Source organism: Aphelocoma coerulescens, chromosome 4, assembly GCF_041296385.1.
Source record: "Aphelocoma coerulescens isolate FSJ_1873_10779 chromosome 4, UR_Acoe_1.0, whole genome shotgun sequence".
In the NCBI taxonomy this organism is placed as follows: domain Eukaryota; kingdom Metazoa; phylum Chordata; class Aves; order Passeriformes; family Corvidae; genus Aphelocoma; species Aphelocoma coerulescens.
This window is the reverse complement of record NC_091017.1, coordinates 33,181,059-33,193,625: the sequence shown is the minus strand read 5'-3', so window position 1 is coordinate 33,193,625 and position 12,567 is coordinate 33,181,059. Positions and strand designations below refer to the sequence as shown.

At 38.4% G+C, this 12,567-nt stretch overlaps 2 protein-coding genes across 2 annotated transcripts in view; one reads left to right on the top strand and one right to left on the bottom strand.

The window, feature by feature from the left end:
- The window catches only part of GATB (glutamyl-tRNA amidotransferase subunit B), a 42,903-nt gene that overhangs the window by 7,802 nt on the left and 22,534 nt on the right, over nt 1-12,567 (top strand). Inside the window, exons 3-4 of the mRNA XM_069013478.1 lie at nt 8,874-8,987; nt 12,008-12,206. Of these exons, the coding sequence (XP_068869579.1) occupies nt 8,874-8,987; nt 12,008-12,206 (313 nt within the window). The remainder of the gene's footprint in view (nt 1-8,873; nt 8,988-12,007; nt 12,207-12,567) is intronic.
- The window catches only part of FHIP1A (FHF complex subunit HOOK interacting protein 1A), a 117,353-nt gene continuing 114,523 nt past the window's right edge, over nt 9,738-12,567 (bottom strand). The window contains exon 13 of the mRNA XM_069013477.1: nt 9,738-11,145. Within this exon, the coding sequence (XP_068869578.1) occupies nt 11,126-11,145 (20 nt within the window). The 3' untranslated portion in view covers nt 9,738-11,125. The remainder of the gene's footprint in view (nt 11,146-12,567) is intronic.

Sequence of the window (12,567 nt, the reverse complement as noted above, 5' to 3'; positions counted from 1 at the left end):
CATACTGGAACAGAGACAGCATTTGAGACCAGAATTTATACTTTACAGCTTGAAACTAGATTTTTTTGATATCCTGTGCCTGTTAAATCTGGAGATTGCAACAGCTGCTTTACCAACTTGTGATTTCAGTTTTGTTTTGACATTCCTGCCGGCATGCATGTGAATTTACTCCCTTCTTGTACTACTTTGTTTTGAAAAAAAGCCTGCTTCTCAGCTTGACTTTTGATAACTACACTTTTAATTGCATGCACATTTCATGGGGAACTGAACAATCTTCTGATCATTGTATGGATGTTTTTTTAGCTTCCATTACATAATTTTTCTTCTTTTCTTTGAGACCATATGATGGCTAGGTTTTGTATCCATGAGCTCTCTTCTAAAATCAGTGGCAATGCCTGATGAAAGAATTGAGTTCATGCTTGTTTTAAATCATTTGCCTATGTCTAGGTTCACTTAAACTCCTCATTACTTATTTCACTAAAACTATAGTAATTGTTCTTAGGAGAAAAAAGACTTTTTTTTTTTTTAGAATTTGATGGTACCTTTCTGTTGCAGTCCTTTCTTTCCTGATAATATTTGGGTTTGCGACATGCATTGTATGGTCAGTGCTTAAGAGTCTTTTCTTGCTCACACAGTCCCAGCTTGCTGGGCTTGCAGTCCAGAAAGCTTCTATAAAGAAAATCTCACATAATTTAGAACAAGAGTAGAGGAGTGAATTAGGCTTTTAAACCATTGCTCCCTGAGGACGCTGCTGTGGTTCACAGACCCTTAAATGTCCAAGTTCATGGTGAATTAAAGCCTGCCTACAGAATTTCAAACTATTAATCAGTTCAAAGCTGTTGTACTGGTCAGAAGAGGCCTTTGAAAGATGAGTGATGCTGGCTTTGGGTGACTTTCAGGACTGGGTTATGGTACAGGTTGTTTCTCATTCTATTTCTTTGCGTTCCATAGGATCATTCGCAGCCCTGGGGTTACCTGTGGAACTAAACTCCTTCATTGGGGTCTGAGAAATGTAATACTTCCTCCATTACTGCAGTTGCTTAGGTTGACTTTATATCATACTTAGGCCATTTCTTCTGGAGAAGTCTCTGCTCTTGTGTATTGAAGTATTTGGTGACATTTGTTGTTCCTCTCAAGCTTTGAAGGAGTCCCTTGTAACATTTTCTCTCAGTTTTTGTTATGTCTCATACATGTCTGGGTATTTCTGACACTCATTCTGGGTGCTTTAATCTTTTTGTCAAGGTTAACAATTCAGGTAGGGCTGTCTCCTTAGTACCTCAGTAACTGTTGGGCTCTCTTTTCTTGTTGGCTTTACTGTTCATCCTTAACAAGTCCCTCTGGCTGATGCAAACTTGCCAGTTAGAATGACATTGAGTTGATAAAACATCTTGTTATCACCTATTGCAGTAGATCCTTCAATGTATCAATGATGTTGTCTATGTGTTTTCTCTTACCTCATTTTGTGTTGTTTCTTTTTAATCACTTTACCTTTTGCTTTACACAGGTATTTTTCTACTTCTTAGTGGGGGAGCAAGAATTGATAGTATCTTGTTTCCTTTCTTTCACACAGTCCTGTTACTGCAGTTATTGTGCCATCTTTGACTCTTTTGGACAGCACAACCACTACATGGCATGTTGGTGTCCCCCCTTTCTGAATTCAGGTGGAAATTGCTGAAATGCACATTAGCTTTTTGCAGTAGCTTTTCTGAGTGGGCTGGGAATTTCTTTAAGTTGGACCTGAGAGGAGATTTATTGTTGCAAATTTCTATTACCTCTGTTATCAGTCACTATAGATGCTCTGCTATCCTTAAGTGTTTGATTTGATTTAGTTTTCTCACAGTATGTAGACAGTCTGGTTCCAGGTGCCTCCATTTGAGGAAATCCAAGGTAGTTTGTTGTATATATGTGTATGTAAGCAGTGCTCTCTTAAGCAAAAGTTTCATGGTTCTACCAATTTCTTAGCATTTTAACTTTGCAAATGGAGATCTTGCTACCATTCTTCTTCTGAACAATTGTTTCTTTGAAGAGTTTTTTCTTTAAAAGGTGTTTAGGGAAGCATTGTCCAACAGTAATGACCAATAATTGTCGACTGGATCGTTGTTCTCTTCATGGTTAGCTGTCTGGTGTGTAATGTTGCATAACTGTCAGGTTTATGCATTTTGTTTGAAACTTATCTTAGTGCAGTTAGGCTGTAATTGGTTAGTGGGGTAAAATTAATTTCTTTGTGGTCTCTCTGATTATCAGTCACCTTGTCACCTTAAATATGACTGATTCTGAGAGGATTATGTAAATTTCTGCAAGTGATATTTATTAGTTACATAAGCAGATTTTGCCACAAGGACCATTGTTTTCTATATAGAAGTGCTGGTTTTGCCACTTGCTGCCAAGTTCAGCTAAATTTCCTTCAAAAAAGTTTTAGGCTTGTAGAGGGTTTTTATGAATGTATTAGCAAGCATATGAAGAGGAAATTATCAATTTAGTCTCCCCGCTGATCTCAGCTTTATTTGGGCTTCTGCTCTTCAGATACTTGTGACACTTTATACTCATTTTGGGATGTTTGGTGAAATGAGGAGAAGATGGGGGAGTCACAGGGGAGAGAGTTTTGGGGTCAATGCTTTGGTAAAACAAACTACGGATATTATTTAAAGGAAATTAGTCTCTGTTGGTTCTGCTGTTCCAGAACAACTTTGTTAAAAGCAAATAATGTCAGTTTGCTCTCTTATAATTTCTCTCAAATAATTTCCTAATAGCTCTTTGCAAGACTTGTTGCATTATGTCACCTAATGTTTTCCTGAATTAGTATCATCTTTTATCTATCTGTAAAAGACCACTTCTGGTTTACTCCCAATTTGTATATTGTGCTCTCTTAAGAGATCTGGGTCAGGATCTCTTTTTGCAGGGAAAAGATGGCTGAGGAACAAATAACCGTGTTTTGGGAGACAGCAGTTGGAGAAAAAAGGAATGAGGGAGTTGGAGCAAAGGGCTGAGTGTTTAGTGTGTGTTTAGTGGGGGCTCTCATATACACAAAGATTGCAAGAAGGAGCAGATGGCAGATAGCCAAGACTTAGAAATAATAGAAAATGACAGTAAATGGGTATCAAAGGTCAGAATTTGTTACAACTCAGAAAACCACAGAGCTGACTTTCACCAAGGCTACAAGCAAAGGACCATCTGCAAGGAGAAACAGGGCAGGGGTTGCTTTGCAAACTATTTTGTCCTAAATGCTCTGAAGTGTCTCCATTTAAGAAATCAAACAATCTGTGTTATGTTGAAGAAGGCAGATGATATTCACGTTGAAAAGCCTTTTTTTTCTGGAACTCAGTGTAAGAATTCTCCTCAAACCTCTTGTGCCTTTGGATTTGATCATAGTCTGTAACTTAAGTTTTAGCCATTGCTCAGTCTCCTACCTCCAGCAGCAATCAAATGTTATCACTGGATCTTCCTGTACTAAACGTGCCCTGGATCAGAGTATTAGCAGTGATTTAAATTTCAGCTGGCATAAGAGAGGGAGCATCCTTATGACAGGTCAAAAAACACCATGTGGCAGATGCAGAAGACTGATGTCAACGAGGAGAGCATGGATGTTAGAGAGGTACTGGACTTCTTTATGGGAACACCACACAAGCACAGCCTTTGCTTATGGATATCATGAACCACTGTATCACCGTTGTATTGTCCTGTCTTGCCTGTGGGCTCTCCTGTTTGGAACTGGTTCTGCAGGGTGGAACTTCATTTGGTTTTATATACTGCTGATGGGATCAGGATTGGCTGCTTCCCAGAAAACAGATTTATTCTGTGGTTTGCCCACACAGCGGTCTTGAATGCATTTTTCCTTCTGCGTTTCTTTTAGCAATTCCTGTTGGGCTGAGAAACCTTAAAGTCTGTCATTATTGAAATATCTTTGCATCTGGTATTCTTGCTCCTAGGGGTCAGCATTTCTCCCTACTGCTGCTCCATTTTTCTCATAATCACTGACACTGGAAGATGCTTCCTCCATCCTAAGCCTTGTGATACAAGCTTTCAGGCTAGCTCTCCAGCGTTGAGAAAGTGTGCCCTCTTACTGTTTTGAGTACACCTCAAGTAGTGTGCTTGGGAGCTGGGTACTTCTTGATGTCACAACTGCCTGCTTTTAAGATATGACTGGAATCAATGCGTGCTGCATCACCACAAGCCAGCTTTGCCATTAGACAAGGTTAGCAGTAATATGTTTTGTATAGCAATGTATAGCTTTGGTCCCAGACTGTGGAAAGGTAAAGTTACAAAGTGCATTAGGTATGTTTAATGGCCCTCGTTGCCTTTGCTGTTTCAGCTTCTGAGTTGCCATTTTGTTCTCTTAAGCTGGAATCTCTTTTGATAAAGCTAAGATCTCAATTTAAAATGTCTGGTGCTTCTTCCCCTTCTGTCATGTCCCTTTCCTTAGGGATAAGAAAATAATGCTCATACTGGGGCAGCAAACATGCTGTGAAGTAGATGCTGGACTAAGTACACAGGACACTAAACTGAGGCTTTTAAAATTTTCCCTGAAATTTGAGACCTAAGTTTTGGAACGGAGGTTCTTTGAATACCCAAGAAATGACAGGACTTAGGTTGTCTTGTTTTTTAAATTTTTACTGTATTCTTCAGGGAATGGAGTCTGATTGTAACCCATTGAAATAAATGGCTCATTTGGGGAATGGTCAGCTCTTGATGTATTGTATGTACATTGTGTACATGCGTAGCTACAGTTGGTCCCTTCTCTGTGTGTGGGAAGATGCCAAGGCAGAATGCTGCAGAGCAGTAAGTACTCATCTACAGTGTCACACTGAACAGCCACAGTTACACTGGGACTAAGTACATATGGGGGTATTTTATTTTGAAGTTTAACTTATGATTGCACTTCAAAGAACCATATATTGCAGCAATTTGGTACTTTTAACACAGCTAGAATAGTAAGACTGAGTATATATCCATTAGTAGAAGCAAATAAAAATCAGAGTGAGATGAAATAGGAGTACTTGAAAATGTGATTAGATATATCTGTTGAGGTTTCTGAAGATTAGTGTCTGGTCTACAGAGAGCTAGCTGAGTACCTTGTACTACTTCCTTCTTTCAGATATTATTTTGAATTAAAAGGAGCTAAAATTAAATGTTTCTTAGATAAACAGTCCTGCAGTTAATCTGATTAATGCTGATTTTTTCATGATTGTAAGTAGGACTGAAAGTCTTAAGATAGCCAATGAATATTAAATCTACTTTATTGAAATGCGTGCCCTAGAATCAAAAACTTTAAAAATTTCTGGGGAATTATTTTGATTTTACTGGTTTTAGTACAAGGAATATTTTCTTCTGTAAGATAGGCTTCCTGGGTACAAATGTTATTGCAGAGATTACTGTTTTTTTGTAAAAGGTAGAAAAAATAAACTTTTTCCAGGAGAGTTACCCTGATACTTCTTCTTTTTTTTTCCCCAATTATCCTATATAATACTCATTAGCAAAACAAGAAGCTGCATACCTACCCTCTTTAAAATGTAAACATGGTAATTTACTAAATATAGAAGCCTATACCTTTACTTAAAAGGGTGCCAAGTTTCTTTAATATATTAATATAAGGAGTAAACCTGTTGTTAAAGAACAAGCTGTTAGAAAATTGCTTTTGGTGGGAATTTGTGCCATTGAAGGTATTGTATATAGTTTTGTATAGCTATTGAATATTGTATTTGAAACTAAGGTCTTGACTAAACTGAACTTGCAAATAAAGATAAATTTTTAAAAGGAGTCTTTCCACTTGTGGACTAGATGTGAAGAATAGACAAGTAGCAGAAAAAGAGAGATCTCGGTTGGATTGTTATTTCATTCCTTTAGTGCTCAGTTACCATGGTGCTGTAGCAGGAGACCGTAGCTACAAGGGAAATGGTGCTGGTGTTGTGATGCCATTGTTAAGGTTTTTCATGAGTTTCCAATACAAACAACTTACATTTCCTTTTGTAACAGCTCTCTAGGATTTTCTTTAAATACTAGGAGGGATGCTTCCAATTTAGAAGACCAGAAATATTGAAGAAGTCTTTATAGACTACTGTATTTTGTCCATAGCTACTGCAGGAACTACACAGCTTGCTTTCAAGGCCAGCACTTTGCTAACACACCAGACAGGCAGCTTGTCAGTTCAAGCCAGTAATTTAAATCTTTGGTGCTAGTCAAAGCTGTCAACTTAATAACAGCTTACTGCATAAACAAGCTGGAGGACTTACTCTAGGTCATTAGTATGGGAAGTTTCACATACTGAATTGATGTTTATCACTGCAGATTATTTGAAAAGCAAGGCTTGTTTGAAGGAAAGGTAGTAGTTTGCTTAAACAATTCTGCTTTGTGTTTACAGCCTTGGTCATGGGAATGGGTAGTAAAAGTCACTTCAGAAATGAAGCAGTATTAGATAAGTTTTGATTTTTGAAGAAGAAGAGGGTCATCTGGTTGGTTTTGGGTTGTTTTTTTTAAAGGCACACAGGGCAGAGGAAGCAGATTGGCATGGTAGCCATCTGAGTATGCCATAGCAGGAAAGATCTGCTTTGCAAGGCCTTCTCTCCCCACTGAGATCAGTGAAGGAATAGCACAGGAGTTTGAATGAGTAATGGTGCATATACAACGATTTGGCTACTCTGATCCAGTACACTGGGGATACATACACATCAGAGTCATCTAAATGCTTAGTAATACTACATAAAGATAATCAATACTTCATGTTTTTATGCCAGCTTTTCCCCAGAGCCACCAAAATGTTTCATCAGCAGTAGAGCAAAAGGTTCTCTCTGGTATAAGTAGTATATACATGGGGATTATTTTTTTCACCTCAAAACAGTGTTATCCCTTAGGACAATGAGTAAGATACACACTACCCTGTTTGAAGTAAAAATTGAAGAGCAATGAAGTGCTATGAAGCTTTCACTGGTTGTGACTCGGGAGCTGGGTTTTGTCTTGTTCACTGATTGCAGTCAGTCACAGCCCCTGCACCATCAGGAATTGTAGCAGGATACTGGTTCACTGCTTTGAAGCAGTGGTGTTTTGAGTCCACCAGTCCTTATGGAGGCTGAATGGGTTTCTGGTGGCCAGTTTGTAAAGGACTGACTGGCATGGTCCTCACTAATTTGTAAAGCTGAACAGGATTATGCCATAAGGCTTTAGTAGGAGGAAATTTGCCTGCATATTTAGAAATATGATGATATTTTGAACATTGAACAGTTTGACTAGCACTGTTACAGAATTCCTTAAACAGTAAAAAAAAGTGTCTGTACTGTCTGGAGGCATTTAATTATTGAAAACAGAAGCATCTACTATATAATGAATTGCAGTTATGCTACTAAAATAAATTAATATTTTGTAGTTACCAATTTTCTTTAGATTAGAGTCAGGACTGATTGTATTCGTTTTGCTGTGAATCAGTATTTCAAAGGGAGACTGTTCTTACTTTTTTTTTGTCTAGAATTTGCTTTATGTATCTATTAAATTTTTTAATAAGTAAAATATGCCTGAACAGATGATGTGTTCTAGTTAGCCATATATAGCTACACTAAAGATCTGAAAGTTCCCTTGTTAAATGTTTTAAATATTTCTTTTCTGTATAAGCAATTTTTAAGTTTTGGTTACATGAAGAGTTGCCCATATCCTCTCTTACTATTTTGATTTTTAAAAACTAAATGAGTAAAATAAAGAGATTTGTTTTCTGGCTGAAGATGTGGGAGGATGGGAAATGTACAGCTGCTTAATATGTTTTCAGAAATCAGGCTAGAGAATATAAAAAGTAAATACTGTCAGAAACATGGAAGAAAACATTATTTAAGCCTTTTATGTTCTGGTCAATGTAGATGAAGTCATGTACATTCTTTTACATAATGTGCTCCTTTAATGGTCCTTCTGGAAATAGACTTCTTGGCAGCTGTACAGTGCAGAACAAGATGGATAAAGTTCTGTTCCTGTTTCAAAATGCTGTTAAGTGTGAGCATGTCAGAATTGTACTAAGACAAATTCAGTCTTTTTTCCTTTTCAGTTTCATCCATTTGATGTTAGTTAAACAAACTGTTAAATTAATGAGAGCACATCTGAAAAAAACCATCATTTGTCAGTACTTTTTGGAGTGAAATTTTCTTTCTTCTCTGGATCCTTACCCTTCTGGGGAGATGGAAGGGTGTAGTGTGGAGAGTGATGGGTCTGTGGTGAAAAACTGCATTTAACTCCTTTATTTCTTTGTGAAGGCCTTGCTGGGTCTTCAGACCACATGGCATTCTGCAAAAACCTTAATCACATGCGTTTCTTGGGTACTGGAAACAGGTATACTTGTAGCCATGGGATCAGTTGCTGTCTTTTGGGTTCTGTTTTAGCAAAGATGTAAGTGTGCATCATTTCATCCTGGTTAAGCAAAGTATCAAAATCTGTGGTATGTGTAGATACTCATAAATTCACTGTGGTTCTGTGGTTACAGGTGTTCTGAAGTGTTCTACTGTAACAGCACTGCAGTCCCTAATGCAAATCCCCTGTGCTTCAAATTCCCAGTATGAGCTGACAGCTGGTTACAAGTCAGTTATCATGTGCTGTGATTTGTCTCTTGTACCCTCAAAGATTCGAAAGCACTGAATTTTTGCAAAAGTAGCAAGCCAGAACAGTGCACACCTCCATATGTGGTATGACAAAATGACTGAATAGCTTGTTTTTTCATCTTAAAGCTTTGCAGATTTATATCTACCACAACTTTAATGATGAATAAGAGCTACCCACGCAAAGAAAGAGATCTAATGGTGACTGAAGACAAGAGAAATTGAATATATGCTCCTTATAAGGCAGTGTGTGGGAGACACATTTGTAACATACTGAGTATCTGAGCAAAACCATGTGTCATGTTTCCTTAGGTTCTCAACAGGAGATGTGTAGAAGCAGCAGTGATGACAGGCCTGGCACTCAACTGCAGCATAAACAAGAAGTCCTTGTTTGACAGAAAACACTACTTCTATGCAGATCTGCCTGTAAGTATGCAGTATGGCTGGTCCCTCCTGGGCTGTAGGAAGGACAAGTCTGGAGTACGGATGGCAGCAGGGGAGGAGTGAAGAGATGCTTTTTCTGTTTTCAGTCAGTGCTCTGCTCACCCCAACAGGATGCTGCACTGTGCCCTGATGGAATAGGCAGCTGTACCCTGGTGCTCACTGATTGAATATGATTGCTCTGATTGCTGACTCCTTGCTTAGCTGCACAATTCCAGGAGCCTAATGTAATTGAATTGGGAGCTGGAGCTGCTTTGTCCCTTAAGTTGTCCGTGCCTGGTGTTTTGTACCAATCGTCTGTTAGGGTAAAACTGTCTGGTAATAGTCCTTCATTTAAAGTGAATGTATAACAAACACAGGTTCCAGTGGAATAAACACAGTAGTGGCTTCTTTGTGTGTGCTTAGGGACCTAAAAATATTTAATTTCCTTTCAAAACTTTCTCAGTCATAGTTCTAATAAATGAAAAAACCAAAACAACTGAGAAATCGAGTCTTTGCACTATGGTTTGTCGGTGGGTTTCATACTGGGTAGAAGGTGCCACTGGAAGTCAAATGCATTTTGCTGCACTTGATATGGATGTAGAAATACTGAAATAATTTAAGAACATGACTTCTGTCCTTGCAACAGGATGCAGCAGTGTTTGAGCCTCTTTTTCTTTCTAATGACATTAAACGCTTCTAATTTTTAACTTATTTTTGCATCAGCTTATTTGTACTGAATGTTTCAGTTTAACACTAATCTGTCAAAGGGAGGAAGCTATTTTTAGTTTCTGTGGTTTTGGGGGTGAAGATCTGATGACATTACAATAAAAGTATGTGGGTTTATTTTATTTGGGAAAGATCAGGCATGTTAGCTTATCCTCTCTGTGGGTGAGGAGTCTCAGGCATCCAGAGAAGCAGAGTGGGAGACCTCTCAGATCTCAGATGAATCTGTAGAGGTGCTGTATTATTCACTTTCTTTCCCACTCTTGTTCAGATATTGAAAGTATTTTGAAGTTACACAAAACATTTTCAAATACAATTGCTCCCACCTTAGAAAGAGAATTATATTATAGTCGTCCGCTGGAGACCTGGATCTCAGAAGAGATTTCTGTTTTATTTTCTTCTAGGTTGGGAACTTGTGGCTCTTCTGTGAAGTTGTTATAATTTTGATTTGGTTTCTGGGGATAACTTTGCAAATATTTGTAAGCCATTAAGAGGCCCTTTTATTGGGAGCTCTGTAGTGACCTGCTGGGAATGTAAAAAGCAAACTTAGGAGTTTGAATTGCCAGTACTTTTCTTAAACTTGTAGAACTATCTTAAAGCCCATTTCAAGACCTGAAGGAAAAAAGGTGAAATAGCAGGAAATAAACATGATTTTCGAAATTCCTTTTCATGAAGAAACATCAAAAACATCACAGACTTGTTTGCAAATTACCTTTAGTGCTCACTCTACTAAATTGAAATCACTCTCATATTCTTGTGATGTCTGCTGCTCTCAGTCTGCTGCATAGCAGCTATATGGATGAATGTTGTCATGGGAAAGAATCCACATCCATGTGTCCGAGAGAACAGTTGAGGTGGAAGAAACTGTGGGACTCTGCAGACATGATCTACAGGATCCTCTGGTCACATAAGCATGGAAATTTGGGAAATGCTGACACACTTTATTAGCTTGAAACATGTAATTCTGGCTTTTTACTGACTGACTTCTGCAGTTTAAGCACTGACAATAAACTGCCTGACCTGTATTTCATAGTGAACAGTCTAGTCAGGAACCCTGTAATAAGATGCAGAGTTTAGGCTAATGAGCTGAATAGAACAGATAAATCCAGCTCTTAGGGTCATTTGACAATGGGATTATTGTTACTCTTGAAAATGGGGCTTTGGATGGGAAATGGGATTCATATTATTTATTGTCACTCAATATTTCAGGCTTTAAAAAAATCATTTTAATGCTAAGTTTTAGGAGATGAGAAGAGCCGTGTGATTAGCATAGGCTGCAGAGAGTCAGTTATTTTATTTTTCTTACAGTGATTATGTCTAGAAGGTCATGCACTTCACTGCATATATAAATTGGGGTGTTGACAGGGCCAGACCGTTGTTCTCCATTCCAGTGCCCTGGGATTCACCATCTCTACATTTCAGAGTAAGCTCATCATCCCTGCAAAATATGCAGATACTCCTCTCAGATCATTTGCATCTGGCAGATGTTTTTTTTAATTTTCACCACTAGTGCCATAGGCAGGTGAGGAAGGGGGAAACAAAGGGAACCCCACCTCAGCTGTCATTGATTCGCTTCTATATTTTTACATCATTGCAGTTATTCCAATACCTTGTTCCTGGCAGCCACTTTTTTGGCCAGCAGTTTCCCTTTGAGTGGAGTCCCAGGCATGAGGTGGCATTTATCAGCTGTGTGCCTTACGTGGGGTTGCAGTGTCTTATCTTTTAAATTGCTACATTAATGACATGGAGTTTTCTCATTTTTTTTGATTTCCACACCTGCACCCCTTCCCTCTCCTCCCCTCTAATGAGTACAGTTTGGAACAGAGAGGAGAGGGATAGCCCCAGCTTGGGAATGGAAGTACAGTAACTGGCTTCAAACAAGATCTAACATGATCGTGGAACCACAGGCATGGAAGAACCTCCTCCAGTCCATATCCTGCACCAGGGCAGTATCAGAGAAGTTTGTCATCCTTGGCAAAAGATTGTGCAGTTGATTATTGATAATTTCAGCATTAGTAGGGTATCATATATTTGTCTGTATTGAGGAGTCCTCGTATTTTTTCCAGACTTCCAGCTTCTTACAGTTATGTTGAATTCTGGGCTCATCTTCTAGCTTGCCTCCTCTCCATCTGACCAAAATAACTTTTGAATTTACATGCCCTTGTATTCTCTCCTCTTATATAGGTCACTATGAAAGATGTTGCATTTTCATTTTTGTTCTTAGTCAATAATATTTGCACTTGGTCTGCTGTCTGAAAAGTGAATGTTTCATTTGAGTATAAAGCTAATTTTGTTGACAGGCTGGCTATCAAATCACTCAGCAAAGAGTTCCTATTGCAGTGAATGGAAGTCTGTCATACAGTCTCTGCATAGACAACAAGATGAGCCAGATGGTCACCAAAACTGTGAGGATCAAACAAATTCAATTGGAGCAAGACAGTGGAAAAAGTCTCCATGATGACACAAGGAGCCAGACTCTTGTGGACTTGAATAGGGCTGGTAGGCTTGGATTATTTTCCTGTTTTTCTCCTCCTTTTGGGGTAAAATGAGTCCTTAAAGGTAAATGGGTGACAGGAGACAGACAAAAAATAAAACCAGCTTTATGTCTCTCTCCTTGAAAAAATAATTCGTAAAAATGGCTGCTACACTTGAAACAGATGAATACTTGATTTTTTTAATGGCCAGTAAACTTTCCCATTTGCTGTTGGTTGATGGCAATTGGCAGTAGCAAGTTAGAAATCTCTTGGCTCAAGTTTGCTCAAAACTGTGTCAGTCACGTAGAGCCACTCAGCTATTTAAGCTCTGCACTGTATGTGTTGTTAAAAAAAGTAAAATATAACAGACCTAGTGAATCAACTTT